General features: G+C 40.6%; 1 protein-coding gene across 1 annotated transcript in view; it reads left to right on the top strand.

Annotated features, from left to right (window-relative positions):
* The window catches only part of LOC149574804 (copper-transporting ATPase PAA2, chloroplastic), a 223,313-nt gene that overhangs the window by 67,764 nt on the left and 136,091 nt on the right, over positions 1-19,458 (top strand). The window contains exon 5 of the mRNA XM_089814630.1: positions 7,237-7,323. Coding sequence (XP_089670756.1) covers positions 7,237-7,323 — 87 coding nt within the window. The remainder of the gene's footprint in view (positions 1-7,236; positions 7,324-19,458) is intronic.

The following is a 19,458-nucleotide window of genomic DNA, read 5'->3' as shown; positions in this document are numbered from 1 at the left end:
CATATATGCTGAAGAGATTACATAGTGCTTACCATGTTGATTACAACAATGATCCAAAGTTGTACATATACCATCCCAAAGAACCTTCCCGATAGGGGCCTGTCAGCTACATAACAAGAACCTTCCCGAAGGGGCCCGTCAGCTACATAACAATTACAGACGGCATCAATCCGTCGGCTACTCAATATTTACTGACGACATCATCCCCCCAAAAGAAAAAGTTGTCTCTAGACGACAATTACAAAATATCCGAGACAGATTAACAAAACAGAATACATTAACTGACTAACTACAACAAGATAGATTTGTTTCTGTCACACCACTTTCACATTTGTCCCGTGCCTGCACCAAACTGGTCTCCAAACCACGTTGCATCCATAGCCTCTGCTAACACAATACTGTCTCTTTAATCAAGCTGACCTTGATAGCCACCCGTGTCGCTTTCTCTACTTCCAACTCTTGGGTACCCTGAGCCGAGTGTCGTTGTACTATCTTCAACTGGATGATTAGCTCCTCTCGAGCTCTCTATGCATCCACCAAGACAGCTTCACGTCCAACACCTACTCCAAGTGCCTCAAAGCGTATCACCCCTCTCGAAAGGCTTGCTCTGTTGATCTTTCCACCTCTAGCACACTATGCCTGCAGGAGCTCCAGGTCTAATCAACTGGTCACACTTCCCATGACTGATAACTAAATCGACTGGGGGTCTAGGGGGCATTGCTCTCGCCGCCAAGACCAAATTAGCACTCTCAAAGCCACACAAAACTCCATGGAACACACTATTTTTGTGATTTTCTCCTGATTCCACACTCTTACTGGCAACTGCTTATGTTTTACTACCTGTTTATGTCTTTCCCTTCCCTTGGCATCATGCGTTATTCATTCTGAACATTCTTGATTTGTCGTCGTTTTTTTTGTTTTTACTCCTTCCTCTATTTCTTTCTACTGTACGGCTAAATCTTCCTTTTCGCTTTGATCACTCAGAAAATGTTTGTAAAACCCGACCCAAAATCGACCTTTGCCTGTGCAAGCCCGTACGGTGACAATGAAGATGTGGTATGGCCAAATACTTAGCAATAGCAACTTCCCCCTTTCTTCTACACTGTACTGTGTTATCCTTTGCATTAGACTTTCCTTACGCACGGCTTTTTTTGTTTTGCCCTTCATATAGACCCTACTCCAACTCCCCACCGTCGTACGACTTTCATAGCTTACACAATTCATTGCACCGTATGGTCTTTATAATAGCTTGAAAGAAGGCAAAACTAATTAATATCTCTGATGCAGAAAGAAGCCGTATGGAACCATTACTACGTAGGGGGTCGTATGGTGTTTTAAACACATTCACTTGAAGAATTACCGTACGGAGGGGCAACAGAAAGTCCGTATGGTAGGGATCCTTGTCGACTTGTCTCCTGCTTATGTTTGCTGCACTGTGTATAAAAATCTAGCGTTTGTACGGTGGGAGCAATATCCTCTTGTTTCATATTTTCCGTACGACGTCCTCTATTAAACACTCCTCTCCCCTTATTTTTGCCATACGGTGAAGGCACTATAAAACACCATACGCTGGTCATCAGGTGGCTGCTGTACGGTGGCCGTACAATGACTCTAATAACTATTTAAATTTTTTTTCTCTATTTTCAGAATTTTACTGTTCCTCGATATTCGTCGACGACGGAACAGGTCGCGCATGATATACTTTCAACTTGGAACCGTTCAACGTTTCCGGAATTTCCTGCCCATCCAGTGTTCATAACTTTATTGCTCCGTTATCACCTACTTCCCAGATCTGGTATGGCCCGACCCATTTGACTTTAAACTTTCTCGGTTTGATTTCGTTCCATCTGTCATACTTCAACACTAATTGGCTTGGTTGAAACTTATTTAATTTTAAGTGTTTATCATGCCGTGCTTTGCGCCTGTTCTGTGTCACCTCCGTGTCCCATTGTGCTTGCAATCGTCACTCATCAAGTTTATTTAAGTTACACGATCTTTCCCTCAGGTTTTCCATATTGCCTAGTTTGTTCTCGAAACTCAGTACTATGAATTTCATCGGCTGCCACTCCTTGCTGTCAATAACTGTATTCTTGATTTTAGAACCTTCACTCTGTACTGCTGAAGCTTTTATTAAACCCTTCCTCTTTGTTTCCTGTGTAGACTGTATGATGTGTTTTCCTTGTTGCCGGCACCTTTCTACTATATCCGTGGTTCGACGTAACATTTTCTTTTTGCGCGGTCCGTTTATTGTGCACCGTACGGTGGAATCTTTCCTTTTTCTGGGTTCTTACTGTATGTTCTTCCCTTCAGCTTTTGTCGTAATTGCCTTTCCTTCTTTCGTTTCTCTGTATTCCTTCGGACCATTCATTTCCCTCTTCTTTCTCACCTTCGTCGACCCCTAACATATTACAGCTCGAACAAAGCTCATAATCGTCCATCGGCTAGTGGAAAAGGCCGTTCACTGAATCCAAATCATTGTTTGTTGATCTACCTTCCAACCGTAGGACTCCTTCCTCATTGGGTTCCAATTGCTGCTTTCCTTCATCCTCTTCTTCGGAATTAGATGATACGACTTCTTCTCTCACCATTTGTGTGTGTAAATCAATAATGAATCCTCGTCCCCTACTTTCCATTGATAGTATATTCTTCTTCCGGTCATGCTTAGCCCTTGCTTGTACAAGCCATCCGTAGTTCAGAATGGCATCATATCCTCTCCTCTTCAGCAGAATGGCGACGAAATCGAGTAGGAATGATTGCGTTCCAATAGTCACTGGTTGTCCCATCAAGATTCCCAACGGTTTGATCCCGTGCTGGTCTGCCGTAAACAACTAGAATGTAGGTGGCCACAATGTCAGCTGTCCCAACTTCTTCTAGGTATCTTCTGGTAGGATGTTTACCTCTGAACCTCCGTCCACAATTGTGTCTAAAAGGTCCGTTCCTAATATACCCATCTCTACGACCGCTGGATGCTGTTCGGATGTGAGGGCTAGCAGCATTGGGTCTGCTACACTTGCTCCGCTTTCTTTCTCCCTTTCGTCCGCTGTACTTACTCCACTTTCCTTCTCCCTTCTGTGTTCTCCTGGTAATTTAGCAGTCGGGGCTATGTTCGTGAGTGCTGTCTGTGCATTGTGAGGATCAAATCATTTAACTTGATGGGTACTTTAGTTTGTAATATCTGCCGTATGATGTTCTGTTCTATGCAGTTCCTTGTTGAGGTATCGGAAGTGTCCTTCAGTTGTGATTTCTTTGCCTGCATTGCTTTTTCAATTTCCGTTCACGCTTCTTCCAATCTCTTTTTTTCTTCTGTCGGGTTGGGGTACAATTTTGCTTGTTTACGGGTGATTGCTAAGACATCTTCTTTGTCCGTGCCAATGCTGATTAGATTCACTCCTAATTTCGGGCACTCGGCATTTTCATGATCTCCAGGCCCGCACCATTGGCATAACAACTTTGGTGTATTCGCTGATGTATAGTTTTGTGCAAAGTGGCCCCACAAATTGCATGCTCGGCATTGAACCATCAGGCGGCCATTTGCATCGTACTGAATTCGGCTGCGGCTCTCATTATTATTGTTGGTATTGTTGTTTTGCCCTCTTCTATTAATTCTGTACCCACCCGAAGTGGCACTGTCGTTGCTGGTGTTTGTGCTCCCTCCTGACGCAGAAGCTTCCTGTGTCGAGAGCACTTGTTGATGCCCTCTTGTTTTCATATTGAAGGGGCAGTCTTTTGTGGAATGTCCCATAATGTGGCAGATCTCATAGAACTGGTTTTTCGGATAGGATCCCTTTGTGTGACCTTCTGTTTTGCATTCTGTGCACCATAACTCGTTTGCCTTCGTCTCTTTCTGCATATTCTTAAATTCCTTCATCATTTTGATCATATCCTTCTGGAGAGCTCGAACCTTCTTGCTGCCCGTTTCCCTTTTCGTCACCACTGCTATCTTCTTCCGAAGACGCATCATCTGAGTCGGATGAGCTACTTTTCTTCTTCTTTTTCGTTTTTTGTTTACTCTCTAAGTCCATTGCCTGATTGTATGCTTTGGTGTATGATGATGGCGGCACAATCTTCATTTTCTTCCTTAACTACAGGCGTAGTCCTTCAATGAACCATCGCTTTTTCAGCCTATCTGCTGGCTTACTTCCCATTTTCTTTATTAATTCTTTTAGTTTTCTGGCATATACACGGATTGTTTCATTTTTCCCTTGCTTTGCGGTGTAGATTTCTGCTATGATCTCATTGTCGTCTCGCAGCAATTGAAACTTGGTGATAAACTCCTTTTTAACTCCCACCCATGTAGTTAATTTTTGGGGATTGGCATTGGCAAACCAATCAACTGCTACACCCCTTAGGGTTGCTAGAAATTGTCAAACCCATTCATCTGTGTCAGTTACGCCATTCGCCGTCCAAATTGTTTCGCATGTCTTACAGTGTTTGATTGGATCGGCTGTTCCATCACCATTAAACTTTGGCAATTTTTCCTTTGGTCCAACCATTACTTTTCGAGTTGGAGGTACTTGTTGTGTACCCGCACTGTTTTGCACACCCGTGCTGTTCTGCACACCCTCGTTGTGTTGCACACCTGCCCTGTTCTGAACACCCATATTGTTCTGCACACTTGTGCTGTTTTGAACACCCACTTTGTTTCAGACGGTCGTCTTATTTCCAACAGCTGCGTTACTTGGTGAAAAAGGGTTTTCCTCAAGCAAAGTTGTTCCTTCTAGAGTGTATCGCGGATGAAGAGTTCGCTCCGTGCTCGTGCTCCCTCGGCACTCCGAGCCATGCGAGTTAATTCCTTTTCGTCTGGACTCTCTTCCCTCGGTGTATACAGCTTCATAAATTCCTCCCTTGTTTTTTCCACCAAATCCAACCGTTGTCGAGTCTCTTCCAACAATTCCTCGGTGCTTTGGTGTCCATCGACAATCTGCTGAAACCTCCATCTGTGCTCGGCCTGTTATGCCAAAATTAAAATTTCTTGTGTGGTGCGTATTCCATCTTTTCCCTTTATCTTATTTCTATCCTTGTTAAGCTGATTCGGCATTAGTCTTCATTCCTTGCCTTTTTTCCATGTCCATTGGGCAACGACGCCAAATTTTTACCGTATGGGGTAAATTGATTAATGCATACAGACAATAAACAAGAACAACAATACTCCTTTTATTATTCACATATATGCCGAAGAGATTACATAGTGCTTACCATGATGATTACAACAATGATCCAAAGTTGTACATATACCATCTCGAAGAACTTTTCCAAAGGGCCCCGTCGGCTATATAACAAGAATTTTCCCGAAGGGGCCTGTCGGCTACATAACAATTACCGACGACATCAACCCGTCGGTTACTCAATATTTACCGAGGACAGGATACTCCCCCATAGGAATACCGTCAACATTCATGCGAACAAAAATATATTCATTCAAATACAAACATTTTTCGTTAAATTTTGTGGTCATCTTTTTGTGGAGGAGATTGTATTATGCATTGTTAGGTTAGGGGTGGTTGGTAGCAGCCAAAACCGATGATAATTTGAAGAACACATTCTTCAATGAAAATAAGGGCCATAAATACATATTTGATTCAAAGAACCTTGCTTTATGCGACAAAGCAGCATCCTCGGATTTATCAAATTCAAATTCATATTTTGAAGAGTGGATTAAGAAGCATGGTTAATTTTGTGGAGCTGGACTTTGAAGGAACCTTTGAATTGGAGTCACATTCATCTTCTATGAAGTATTTCTATTAAACTATAATTCTATTGATGCCATGGAGATCAATAAAAACTAACAAGAATTGTGTAATGACAAGCAACCAATGAAAGAGGAGTTGGAAAAGATGGTAGTTTATGCGTGTTTGACATAGTACAAGGTTCACGAAAGTTGACATGGGTTCTATTTGAGGCATTCGACTTTATTGAAGATTTCTTAATTAATAAAGGCATGCTTCAAAATAATTATAGTAAAAGAATAATTACATCAAGTCTACAGATAGTCATGTTGGATATTTTGGCTAGATATGGCAGAAAGTAGCTGCTGGACCCCACAAAATAAAAAAGATAAAAAACAAAAACAAAAGATTAAGCCTGTTTTAGGCGAAAAAGTTTCTAAAAAAATCAAATCATAAAAGTTCTCACTTTACTACTATATGGTCATCTAGGAAGAAGCAAATTGATAGTTATAGTAAATGTCTCACTTTTAATATTTGTGCAAACCATGCTAAAAGCAATTAATGAGGTTTTTTTTAAAACCCAATTCTCTATCACTATATGGCTGCCAATAATAAAACAAATTGTACTTAGTATTCCTGAAGTGTTCTTTCCTCTCATACGACCTTCTAGAGAATGGACCGAGGTTAGAAATAACATTGTACAACATGCTAACAGAAAAATAATATTTTGTTGCCTGCTATACACTCTTCCTCCCCCTGCCAATGACTTTTATGACCAACAGTTTTTTTTCATTGTACAACTAGTTTAGAATTATATTTTGTGGTAACACACAACCCTCGCAAAGAAATTATCTTATATGGATCCTTCAGAAATTTATCAAGATATAGTTATCACTTCATTTTCTGCCGTACCTGCGGTTAATGTAGAAACCTATCTGAAGTGTTAAAAATACTGTAGTATTGTCTCTAAACATTTTTTCTCCTATTGGAAAATCATTGTGGGTTGTTGAGGATGTATGGTCTAATCCATTTTATCTTCTTTGAAGCATTTATATTGCTCTTATTGTGTACAGAACTTGTATTAGAGATTAGAGGGTATGCTTTTTTGAAGTTTAGCCCCATTGTGTCCAAGTTCATGTCTAGGGCCTTTTTTTGCTCTAGTCCTGTGCTACTGTTTGTGCTGTACATTCCAGTCCCATTGATTCATATTTGGTCATTTGTGGACATTAATATAGTTTCTTTCTTTTTCTGTGATCTGATTAACCACTTTTCCACAAAAGCAAACTTAATTAGCAATTTTATTTCTTTCAATTTCATTTTTTATTGTCAAATTCATAACTCTAGCCCGTACTAACTACCATTGTTGATGGCGTAGTTAGTGTACATGATGTCATGCAAGAGTTTTAGGCAGAATCATCTTTAAAAGTAAGAACGTTAGGAACTATTGACTGGTTTAGTATGTATTTGGTCTTCTTTGCCTATTACTTTTAGTAATAATAGTAATTTGATCAAGAAGCTCATGCATCAGCCATTTGTCTAAAATGAATCTACATTCTATGTTAGTATGCAGGTCATGCTACTAGGTTTTGTCTTATTGGGACGCTCTTTAGAGGAACGTGCAAGGCTTCAAGCTTCAAGTGATATGAATGAACTTCTTGTAAGTTATTATATTATTTAAGAAATGTCCACTTACAAGAAAACTATGAATCTATTTTTTATTAGTTTTCCTTTAACATAATCCTTTAACAAGTTAGACACAAACTATATTCATGTTACTCAATATTATTCTACTGGATTTGTAGTTTGTGACCGTGCCCTTGTGAGGATGGTTAATTTCTAAAAATTGAAGGCATTTCTTTGTTTGTCTCATATGTTCTTTTAGGTTTATTGGTAGTTACATTCTTGTGAGATCCACAGATAATTGTGCAAAAAATGTAGTTTTGTAGTTGAAGGTTTAGATTCATTTTTTATGTTTATTTTTTACTAGTTGAAATATCAAAATATGCATTTTATTGAGTCACAACCAAAGAAATAAAGCCCTAGCAGGACGTATTTAAAACATTGTGTTAAATTCTTTTCCATAGGCACATTCTCTTGTTCATCATCCATAATAATTAGGCTCATTTTGGAAGATGCGTTGAATCTCAAATAGTGTTCTACACCCTTATTTTATTACAATAATAAATAAGCTTCTATTATTAGTTAATGGTTATCTATTTGTAATCTATTGTTAATATGAGAATGTTTCTAATATTAGTTAGTCTGTAGTTATCTGTTAACTTTCTTTAGCTTTCTTTTAGCTAGAATGGAATGTTTCTATTCTTTACGATCGTTTCCTAAGAAAACATCGTTTCATTCTTTTGTATATATAGACCTGTTAATAACAAGCAAATATTTTCCAATTACTTCGTAATATGGTATTAGAGCATGGTTGATTTTTTAGAAAATAATAATTTCTTACTGAAAGTTTCGGTTGTATATTTTCGAAATTAATCTTTTCTTGGTTTTACTTGCTTCCTAATATCTAGTTTCAGCTAGGGTTTCAAAGACGAATATCTGCAAATTTGTCTGGAAAAATCGCGTTTTTTTCTTGGGTGTTTTTTCTAAAAATCACAATTTGCAAATTAGCGATTTCTTTGTCTGGAAAAATCAACTCCTCTTGTCTGAAAAATGGATCTGCAACCTCTACTCGCATCTGCAAACTTGACTTCAACTCAGCAAATCAGCTCGCATCAGGAACTAGAACAAGGGTAGTTTTTTTGTGACATTTTTTGCAGATGTTTTTGCCACTTTCTTGCATCTAGAAGCTGCAAAACTTGTCGTTTGTGGCGTCAAATCTATTGTCTCTGCTTGTAGTCGCGCTCTGAGAAACAAATCAACTATTTTTTTTTCCTGAAAATTGCCATTTTTCTGCGATTTTTTGCCTCCATTGCTGTCGACTAGGGTTTTCTTCAAAACCCTAATTTTTGGGCTTGGAATTTTTTCTAATTATAAATTCTTGGTGTGTTTTTTGAGAGCTCAATCGGATTGTCGTCTGATTTTTCTAGGTGCCTTCATTTTTGTGCCTCATTTTTTGAGCTAGCGGATCCAAAATCTGATAACATATTATTTCTAGGTCTTTGAGCTCTCTTTTGGGTACTTTTTCAATTTTTCTGGGTCTTCCATTTTTTGCCTCAAAGTACGTGCCTTCACAGATTTTCACACTTTTTCATTGGAAAACGTGCTATGGCATCTCTGGCTAATATTTTGCTCGAGAGCAATTCAAAATTCAATGGTTATGGCATGTGGAAACAATGGATGCTAAGCCGGAATTATGGCACGTGGAAACAGTGGATGCTAACCATCTTCGAATATCACAACGCTAAGGTAGTTCTGGGTACTACAACTCGATCTACTCAAGCTGGTCCTGATCTAAGCAATTTGGTTCACAACCCACAATGAACAATGCGAAGTACATTGAGCAGACAGAATCTGCCTTTTACGCCTTTTGACAGCTTGGTGTTGTGGATAGATTAACCATTAAGGCCTTTATTACAATAATAGATAAGCTTCTATTATTAGTTAATGGTTATCTATTTGTAATCTATTGTAAATATTAGAATGTTTCTAATATTGGTTAGTCTGTAGTTATCTGTTAGCTTTCTTTAGCTTTCTTTTAGCTAGAATAAAATGTTTCTATTCTTTACAATTGTTTCCTAAAGAAATATCGTTTCATTCTTTTGTATATATAGACCTTTCAGTCTTTGTCATAGTAATGAGAACCGCGGTGATTCACGTGATTCGGCGATTCGATTCAAGCCAATTTAGATTTTTTGTGAATTGGTGAATCGAATCAGCAATAAAGGGTTTATGAAATAAGTTACTCACTAAATTTCAAGGGTTTTTTAAATTTGCCGATTCGTGGCCGATTCGATTCCGATTCATGGCCTATATTTGCTGAAATCAAATATATTTATTATTGAATGCAAATACAGCAATGCTTATGATTCTAGTAGATCTGTGCCTTTACTATTGAAAGCTTTATAAAATTTTGTTTCCTCCAAGAAGTATCAATTCTTTACAGTGTTCATTTTATTTTTCATCTTTTCTTCTAGCTCTGTGTAGGATTGCTTTATTATTTGTATAACAAGTTGTGCCAGGCATTATTTCTATCTTCTAAATACCACTACCAACTTGAGGGGCTAGCTAATATCGTTCACTGAGTGTCTATTCTATATTAGTGCTTATTTGCATTCACTTTGGAGAGAAAATATCTTGAGAGAATTCTTTCTTTTTGTTGCTTCATTAAATGTATCAGAGCTTGTAGATGATGTGAAAACACTGTATCTTGCTCTGTCTATAAATTAAGCGAGTTGTTCCTTCACAATTATCTCTATCTTAGGCGAGAATATACTGTTAGCCGACTGGATGGTTCCGGCGGTATTTTGTATTTTGTAGCCGACGGACCGGCGGTGTTCCTGTAGCCGACGGTCCGGCGGTGTTTCTGTAGCCGACGGTCCGACGGTGTTTCTGTATTCTGTAGCTGACGGTCCGGCGGTGTTTCTGTATTCTGTAGCCGACGGTCCGGCGGTGTTTCGGTATTCCGTAGCCGACGGTCCGGTGGTAAATAGTTTGTAACGGATAGAATAATTGTGGCCGACGGACTCCTTCGGGAAGGTTCGGCAGTAGTATTTATATCCCGTCTGGGATCATTGTAAATCATCATTAATCTACTATTGCGAATATAATTCTGCTATTCTGCTATTATTGTCTGAATGTGTTGACTTCTTTACCTGTACGGTAAACATATACTCTGTTATATTCATCTTCTTCTATTTCCCTTTCTGATATGTCCCCATCTGACAATATCTTGAATGCTTCATTTTTGCTTTCAGTTTCTATCAACATTCTATTCCATCCATTTTATCAAATTTGTAATGAGATTATTGTTTGTAATGCCTCTTCCTAAATTGTTGATAGTTGGTTACCATTAGCCTATTCCTTGGGGTTTCCATAGGCTAATGTGGTGGGATTAGGGATCTCCTCGAGACCTTGGGACCACTATTGCAGTTTATGTGGCCTTTCAAAATGTTTCTTTGAGTCTGGCTTGTTAGACGCTTTGAGATGACACTCTGTGGGGTTTTTTCAGACGCTATTATTAATTGCTATCTGTAGTGTTCCCCAAGAACTATCCTTATAAAATCTTAAAAATAATATATTCATTATTTTATATTAGTTTCACAGTTCAAACTTTCGAATTAAGATAAAATAATTAAGAAATAATAAAGCTTCGTCTTGAAGACATTGTTAATTGTTTTGAGTTAATTATCTTTTGATGGATGGTTTTGGAAGTTTACGTAACTTCCACCTGATTTATCCCGATATAAATAAAGTACCGCACCATTCATAAGGCTATTGGAGTTTATGAAGATTAGGAAACTGGGATTGAATATAATCAATTCATGGTGTTCAGTCAAAGAAGAATCCTTTCGTCAGTACATTTCAGACTAGCCTAGTGGAATTCAATTGTCAGAGACGGAGGCAAATGAAGTTGTTTATCCCATTTGGAATGATGTTCCGTATCTTGACAACAATATGCAGGGAGTATAGATAAGCAACAGAGCATATGGGTTAATATGAACATTGATTAAGAAAGAGGAGTATTGATTTATTAAACAAAATTGGATATTTTGTGAACTAGACACATGGGGGTTAAGATAGCGTCGACACATCTTGATATGTATAAGTTGATGCTCACAACACATTGGACAAGAAGACAAGAGAAACTACCCTTTGAAGGTAATTGAAGGTATCCACCATACTTGATACACAAATCACCACCCAAGGAAGGATAAAGTATGTTATTTCCTGTGTTGTTACGGCAATCGGTTTTTTATAGAATGGAATGGGAATAGTAAAAGTCACATTGATCCAGGTGCAAATTGCAATCTCTTTATAATAATTTAATTCTGTGATTGATTCTATATTAACTGTGATTGATTCTATACTATCTTCAGACTTCAGTTCTTTCTATGGTTAAATCATTGGCACATTGCAGTCAGAATTTAATAAAATTCTATTTGCAAGTCCTTCTGAATCAAACAATCATTTGTATTTAGACTCTGTTAAAATGTCTGAAATACTGAATAGAATTAATTGAGTTTACAAGTATAGTTCAAGGACACAGAATATTTTAGTGTTATCAGAGCTTTCAGTCCTGCCAGCTTGTGGGTACAAACACACATATGCCAAAAGGAAATTATAATTTCTGTAATACCAGGGTCAGACAACATAGATTGTTAGAATCATCTAGTTCCTCTATACTTGTTGACATTGAAGATAGTCATATAGAGTCAGACAAGGAGATAATTTTTGAAAACAATATGGGTGACGCAGATGACACTAGGGATCTCATAACTACCTTACTCAGGAGCCAACAAGAGATGCAAAATAATGTAAACCGTATGGCAAACTTGATGACACAATTCATGAACAATACTAGGAATCCAAATCAGAATAATGCAAGGGAAGTGGGTGAACAGGAGAATCAATTAGTAAATGGACAACTTGAAAATTCAACTTCAGCAAGACTTTTCATGCCAATCTTCACTCCTAGAAACCCACAGCCTGAAAGAGAATCTAGCATTAGTGAACTCCAGGAAGAGGTCTATCAGGACTGGGCACAAGAAGGTGATGAATTCAGAGCATCAATGTCTTTTAGAGAATATTTGGATGTCAGAATGAAACATAAGAATAAAGGGCCAAAGGGGGTATAATAATGAATTACAAAGGAAAATTGGTCAAATGCCTTTACCTTATTTTGATGGGTCAAGTAAAACCATTGCTAGAGCTTGGGTACAAAAACTTGACACATATTTACAATTAAGCCCAATGATGGAGGATGAAGCCATCAATATGCAGCCTTACATTTGGTGGGAATTGCCCATGAAAGGTCGCATCATGGACAACTTACATTCGGTCATAATCAGATTAACACTTATGTTGTTTTCACAGAAAGGCTTATTGACAAGTTTGATTCTAAGAATCCTGAACTCCATCTCAAAGATTTGACTTTGCTTAGACAAACAGGTACGGTGGAACAATATATTTCTGAATTTGAAAAACTAGCAATGTTAGTAACAAAGATCACTAAGAGGCAGAAAACATTGATATTTATAGATGGGTTATTTGATACCTTCGAGGGGTGGGTTAAATCCTTAAATCCGTCGTCCTTGCAATCAGCCATAAAAAGGGCTAGAGAACTAGAACCCCCTTCTAAAGGAAAGATATTTCACAAAGGGCCAAAGTCGGATTTTGATAAAAACCCTTTTCCAAACAACACACCACCTAGAAACAAATTAGAAAATGAAGAACGTGATGAACTCAGAAGAAAAAAAATTGTGTTTCAGTTGTAAAGAATCTTGGGTACTCATTACATTGAAGTAGTATCAGATAATGAAGATGAGGAAAACATAGATCCAAATCAAGAACAAGATCTTAAAACTACAACATAGGTTCAGGAAGATCTACTAGGAAAGGTTGAAATAGCAACAATGATAGGACTTCGCATTTTAACATTTTTAGAGTAAGAGGGGTTTTACAAGGGCAAAGAGTCATTGTTATGACAGACAGTGGTGTAGTCGGTAAATAAATGTAATGAGCTGACGGGTAGGATAGTATATATTAATTGTTATGTAGCCGACTTGTGCCCGACGGGTTCCTTCGGGAACCTTTCGAAAGGCTCTTCAGTGAGTATTTATACCCACCGTCGGGAAGCATTGTAATCCTCAGATATCATCAAGCATAATGTAATGTTTTGGCATATGCGAATAAAGGAAGAAGTTCTGCTGTTCTCATCTATTATATGTATGCATTGATTTTTTTACCCAGTACGGTAAACATTTGGAGCTATTGCCTGATGGACCTGGAAAGGAAGGCGAATGAAGACAATGCCGAATCAGTTGAGCAAGAATAAGAATAAGTTGAAGGAAAAGGACGAATTACGCGCAGCGTAGGAAAATTTAATTTTGGCACAATAGGCTGAACGCAGACGGAGATTTCAGCAAGTCACCAACGGACACAGAAGCACTGAAAAATTGTTGGAAGAGACTCGATCGTAGCTCGATTTGGTGGAAGAAGCAAGGGAGGAGTTTCTGAACCTGTATACGCCAAGGGAAGAGAATCCAGATGGGAGGGGATTGACTTGTACAGTTTGGAGTGCCGAGGGAGCACGAGTGTGGAGTGAACTCTTCGTCCGAGATATACTTTTGGAACAGACAGCTTTAGTTGACGAAAACCCTTCTTCACAAAATAGCTCGTGTTGGAAATCGCGTAGGTGTCGAAAACAGCGCGGGTGTCGAAAATAACGCGGGTGTCGACAATAGCGCGGGTGTCGGAAACAGTGCAGGTGTCGGAAACAGCGCGGGTGTCGACAACAGTGCGGGTGTGCAGAACAGCGCGGTGTAGCGCGGGTGTGCAGAACAGCACGGGTGTTCGGAACAGCGAGGGTGTGAACAGTGTAGGTATATAGAACAATGCGAGTATTCAAAACAACGTGAGAGTGCAAAACAACGCGGGAGTACAAAACAACGTAGGAGTGCAAAACAACGCAGGTACACAACAAAACCCACAACATCGAGTAATAATGGCAGGACCAAAAGAAAGGTTGCCTAAATTTGATGGTGAAGGAACCGTTGATCCGATCCGACATTATAAAACATGTGAAACGATCTGGAGGGAAAATGGCATAACAGATACAAATGAATGGATCCGACAGTTTTCCGCTACCCTACGGGGTGTTGCGATTGATTGGTTTATTGAGACAGATCCACAAAAGTTAAATAGTTGGGATAATATTAAGAAGGAATTTATTGCAGAATTTCAAATATTGTGTGATGATAATGAGATTGTAGTGGAGATATTCAATACTAAGCAGGGGAAGAATGAAACAGTCCGAGCCTTCGCTAGGAAGTTGAAGGACCTGATCAATAAAATGGAGAATAAGCCAACTGATGGGCTACAAAAGAGATGGTTCATTGAAGGCCTTTGCCTGAAGCTACGAAAGAAGATGAAGATCGTGCCACCATCGACATACATTGAAGCGTACAATCGGGCAATGAACCTCGAAAGTGACCAGAAGACAAAGAAGAAGAAGAAGAGCAACTCGTCCGATTCAGATGACAATGCATCTTCAGGAGAAGATAGCAGCGATGATGAGGGCAGCAGCAAGAAGGTTCGTGCCCTCCAGAAAGACATGATTTGAATGATAAAAGAGTTCAAGAACATGAACAAGGAGACTAAGGGCAATGAGCTATGGTGCACAGAGTGCCAGAAAGAAAGCCATACGAAGGGATCCTGCCCAAAAGATCAATTTTGTGAGATTTGCTAGATCTTGGGACACTCGGTAAAGGAATGCCCTTTCAACTTGAAATCAAGAGCACCATAGCAAGTGTTCCTCACGCAGGAAGCGTCCGCGTCAGGAGGGAGTGGGAACACCAGTACGGAAGGTGCCACATCGGGCAGATACAGAAACAATCGGCGCGGTCAAAACAACAACAACAACAACAACAACAATAACGACAATAATAATGGCTGAAGGAGTCAAATCCAGTATGATGTGAATGGCCGACCGATAGTCCAATGCCACGCATGCAATTTGTGGGGTCACTTTGCCCAAGAGTGCACAACAATGAACACACCGAAGTTGCTATGCCAATGGTGTGGACCTGGCGATCATGACGATGCTAAGTGCCCAAAGTTCGGAGTAAACTTGATTACTATTGGGACGGACGAGGAAGAAGTTTTGGCAATCACTCGAAAGCAGGCGAAGCTCTACCCTGATTTGGCGAAGGAAAAGAAGAGACTGGAGGAAACCCAGGCAGAGATTCAGAGAGCAATGCAGGTAGAAACGACACACTTGAAGCACACGCCTGGTACCTCCGTACAGAACTGCGCAGAGCAGAACATCGTACGGCAAATATTGCAAGCCGAGGTACCTGTCAGGATAAATGATCTATTACTCACTATGCCTCAACTCCGTACGGCACTCACGAACATAGTCCTGAATGCTAAGCAACCAACAGAGCAAGAAAAGGAGAAACAGGGGGGCACAAGTGCAAAAGACTCGATGCTGTTAGCTCTTTCGTTCGGACGCTATTCGGCGGTTGTTGAAATGGGCATTCTTGAGACTGTGCTAATAGACACAATCGTGGACGGAGGGTCTGATGTTAATGTGCTGCCAGAGGATACCTGGAAAAAGTTGGGACAACTGACATTGTGGCCACCTACCTTCCAGTTGCTAACAGCCGATCAACATGGAATCAAGCCATTGGGAGTACTCACAACGCAACCAATGACAATTGGAACACAACCGTTCCTGTTGGACTTCGTCGTGATCCCCTTGAAGCGGAAAGGATACGATGCTATTCTGGGTCGGGGGTGGCTGATACAAGCCAGGGCAAAACACGATTGAAAGAAAAATACTTTATCACTTGAAAGCAAAGGCCGGAAGTATGTCATCGATCTACACACTCAAATGGTCGGAGAAGAAGTTCTATCGTCGGATTTCGAAGGAGAAGAGGATGAGAGGAGGCAGAGTATGGAACCAGATCAGGAGGGAGTCCTACGATTGGAAGGAGATGACAATTTGGATTCAGTAAATGGTCTTTACCATTGGCGGATAGAAGACTATGAACTGTTTCAAAGTTACAACGTACTGACGATAGGAGGACATAGTGCTGATGAATTTCCAAAGGAATTCACGAAGATGAAGGAAGGAGATGTGCCATTGGATGTGACACCCGCACATAAGTTCACTGAAGGGGAACCCATCAAATATAATGAAGCCACGCTGCAAACCATGAATTTAGGAGATGAAGCTGAACCACAAAACATACTGGTGGGAGATAACTGAGACCCAGTACTGAAGGCAGCAGCATTCAGGATATTTTTGGAGTATAACGATGTGTTTGTATGGACATACAAGGACCTGAAAGGAGTACCCCCAAAACTGTGTGTGCACCACATCCCATTGATCGAAGGCACAATACCTGTACAGAAGCGGCCCTACAGGATGAACAAGAACTATGCGGCACTCGTTATGAGGAAATCAACCGGATGCTGGAGGCCGGCATTATCTTCAAGGTGCAGACCAGCGAATGGGTGTCCTCGATAGTAATCTCACTAAAGAAGGATACCACTCAGATCCGGATATGCGTCGATTTCAGATGCTTGAATGCAGTCACTATCAAGGATCTGTTCCCAATCCCATTCACGGACAACATCCTGGAGGAGGTAGCGAGACATGAGATCTACTCATTTATGGATGGCTTTTCCGAATACAGTCAAATTTCAATCGTAGAGGAGGATAAGTTGAAGACGACCTTTGTTGTAGAAGATGGGGTGTACACCTATAATTGAAAGCCGTTCAGTCTGTGCAATGCGCCTGCGACATTCCAGTAGATCATACTGCACATCTTTGATAAGATGTCTGTCAGAAACTTCAAGGCATTTATGGATGTTTGGTTGGTGTTCAGTGCGGAGGACGAACATCTGGCGGCATTGGGCGAATGTATGGAGAGATGCCGACGTGTGCGCCTTGCCCTGAACCCGAAGAAGTGCAGGTTTATGGTTCCCCAGGGAAGGTTGCTCGGACACACAGTCTGTAAGGAGGGGTTGAAGACAGATCCGGATAAGGTGAGAGTGATATTGGAGAGGTAGCCGTCTACCAATGTAATGGAGGTAAAATCTTTCCTCGGACATATAGGCTATTACAGATGCTTCATCAAAATTTTTGCCAAGGTAGCATATTCGCTGGATAGGTTAACATGCAAGGGAGAATCATTCTGATGGGAAAAGGATCAAGATGAACCATTTGAAGGGCTCAAAGTACGGTTGGCTACGACACCCATCCTAGCGTATATGGATTGGAGCAAAGAATTTCATGTACATGTCGACACGTCCAACTATGCAATTGGAGCAACCTTGGCGCAAATAGGTACCCACGGGCTAGATCACCCGATCTACTTTGCCAGTCAACTACTATCAAAAGACGAACAAGATTACAGTACGATCGAACGGGAAGTTTTGGGGATGGTTTACGTAGTACAAAAATTTTGTCATTACTTGTTGGCAACACCGTTCGTCTTCTATGTCGACCATCATGCTCTACTGTACATGATCAACAAACCTGTCATTCAAGGAAGGATCAGCTGCTAGTTACTCCTGTTGCAGGAGTTTACCTTCAAGATCATCGTACGGCTAGGGAAGAAACACGTAAGCGCAGATCATCTGTTACATATCAGAACAGGAGAACTGGCAGACGGTGTGAATGATGACTTTCCTGATGCACAGTTGTTTCAGATTGCTGCACTACCGAAGTGGTACACAAGCCTCGGCGAGTACCTATTGACGGGACAGTTTCCAAGTAGCATGCCACCGAATGAAAGACAAAAGTAGGTGATACGGAGCCGAATGTTTCAGTTGATTAATGGGCTGTTGTATAAAATGGGACCCGATCAGATCTTGAGGCGATGTGTCCTGGAGGAAGAGATCCCATGGGTACTGAAGGAAGCACATGAAGGACTGGTAGGAGGACACATGGGGCCAGACACAATTGCACAAAAGATACTCTTGGCAGGACTATGGTGGCCAGTGGTACACAACGATGCTAGGGAGTGGGTCGTTGCATGCGATACATGTCAGCGAGCCGGGAAACCTTTGAAGAGAGACTTCATGCCTCTGAATCCCTCTCATGCTCAGGAGCTCTTTGAATGATGGGGTTTGGACTTCATCGGACCTCTAAAGACGAGCAGAACCAGAAGGTGCCGTTACATCGTCATCGTGACGGAGTACTTGACCAAATGGGTGGAGGCATGCGCACTACCAGACAACTCAGCGGTAAGCACAACAAAGTTTATTTATGAACAAATTATTACTAGGTACGGGATCCCATTGTAGTTAACGAGTGATAGAGGACATTTTGTAAACCATGTTATCCGCCTGCTAACCACGGAGTTCAAAATTTATCATTCGTTATCAAGCCCGTACTACCCAAGAACAAATGAATAGGCCGAGGCTACCAATAAAGTCTTGGTCTTGATTATATACAAATCCTGCACGGTCGAAGGCGAGGACTGGGAGGAAAAATTACCCTCCGCCCTTTGGGCTTACCGCACGGCGTATAAAGTCACAACGGGGCACACGCCGTTTCAACTGATGTTCGGACAGGAGGTCGTAGTACCAGTGGAATTCATGATACCAAGCCTAAGGATTGCACTGGAAAACAAGTTGGGAGACATGGAAAGCTTAAGGGAGCGACTGTACAAACTGAACAGGCTGGAGGAGAAGCGATTATTGGTGCAGTGGGTGACTGAGGTAACACAAAACAGGCGGAAGGCATGGCACGATAACCACTTGAAACTGAACAGGTTTCAAGCTGGACAGTGGGTGTTGAAGTACGATGGCCGGAATGAGATCAAACCAGGCAAGTTAAAAGTTAAGTGGGTCGGACCGTATCAGATCCGGGAGGTAGGCGACAATGGAGCGATTAAGTTATGGATGCTCGATGGATAGGAAGTTCCCGACACAGTCAATGGGTGCAAGTTAAAAATTTACCACACGCCTTTGCCACCCCGAATTGTGAAGGAGTAATAGTATTGTATCGGGAAGAAAAAAAATTGACCGTACACCGTACACCATACGGACTCCCTCAGGTGCATGACAATTGCCATATGACATTTAGGGGTCTCAGTACGGATTTTTTTTAAACAGAGTTAGTGTACGGATTTCTATATGGGCCGTACGGATTTCTATA

The sequence above is a fragment of the Cupressus sempervirens genome, chromosome 2 (assembly GCF_028749045.1).
Source record: "Cupressus sempervirens isolate cs-2001-9-10 chromosome 2, ASM2874904v1, whole genome shotgun sequence".
Classification (NCBI taxonomy): Eukaryota; Viridiplantae; Streptophyta; class Pinopsida; order Cupressales; family Cupressaceae; genus Cupressus; species Cupressus sempervirens.
Note: the sequence above shows the minus strand (reverse complement) of the source record. Positions and strands in the feature narration are given on the sequence as shown.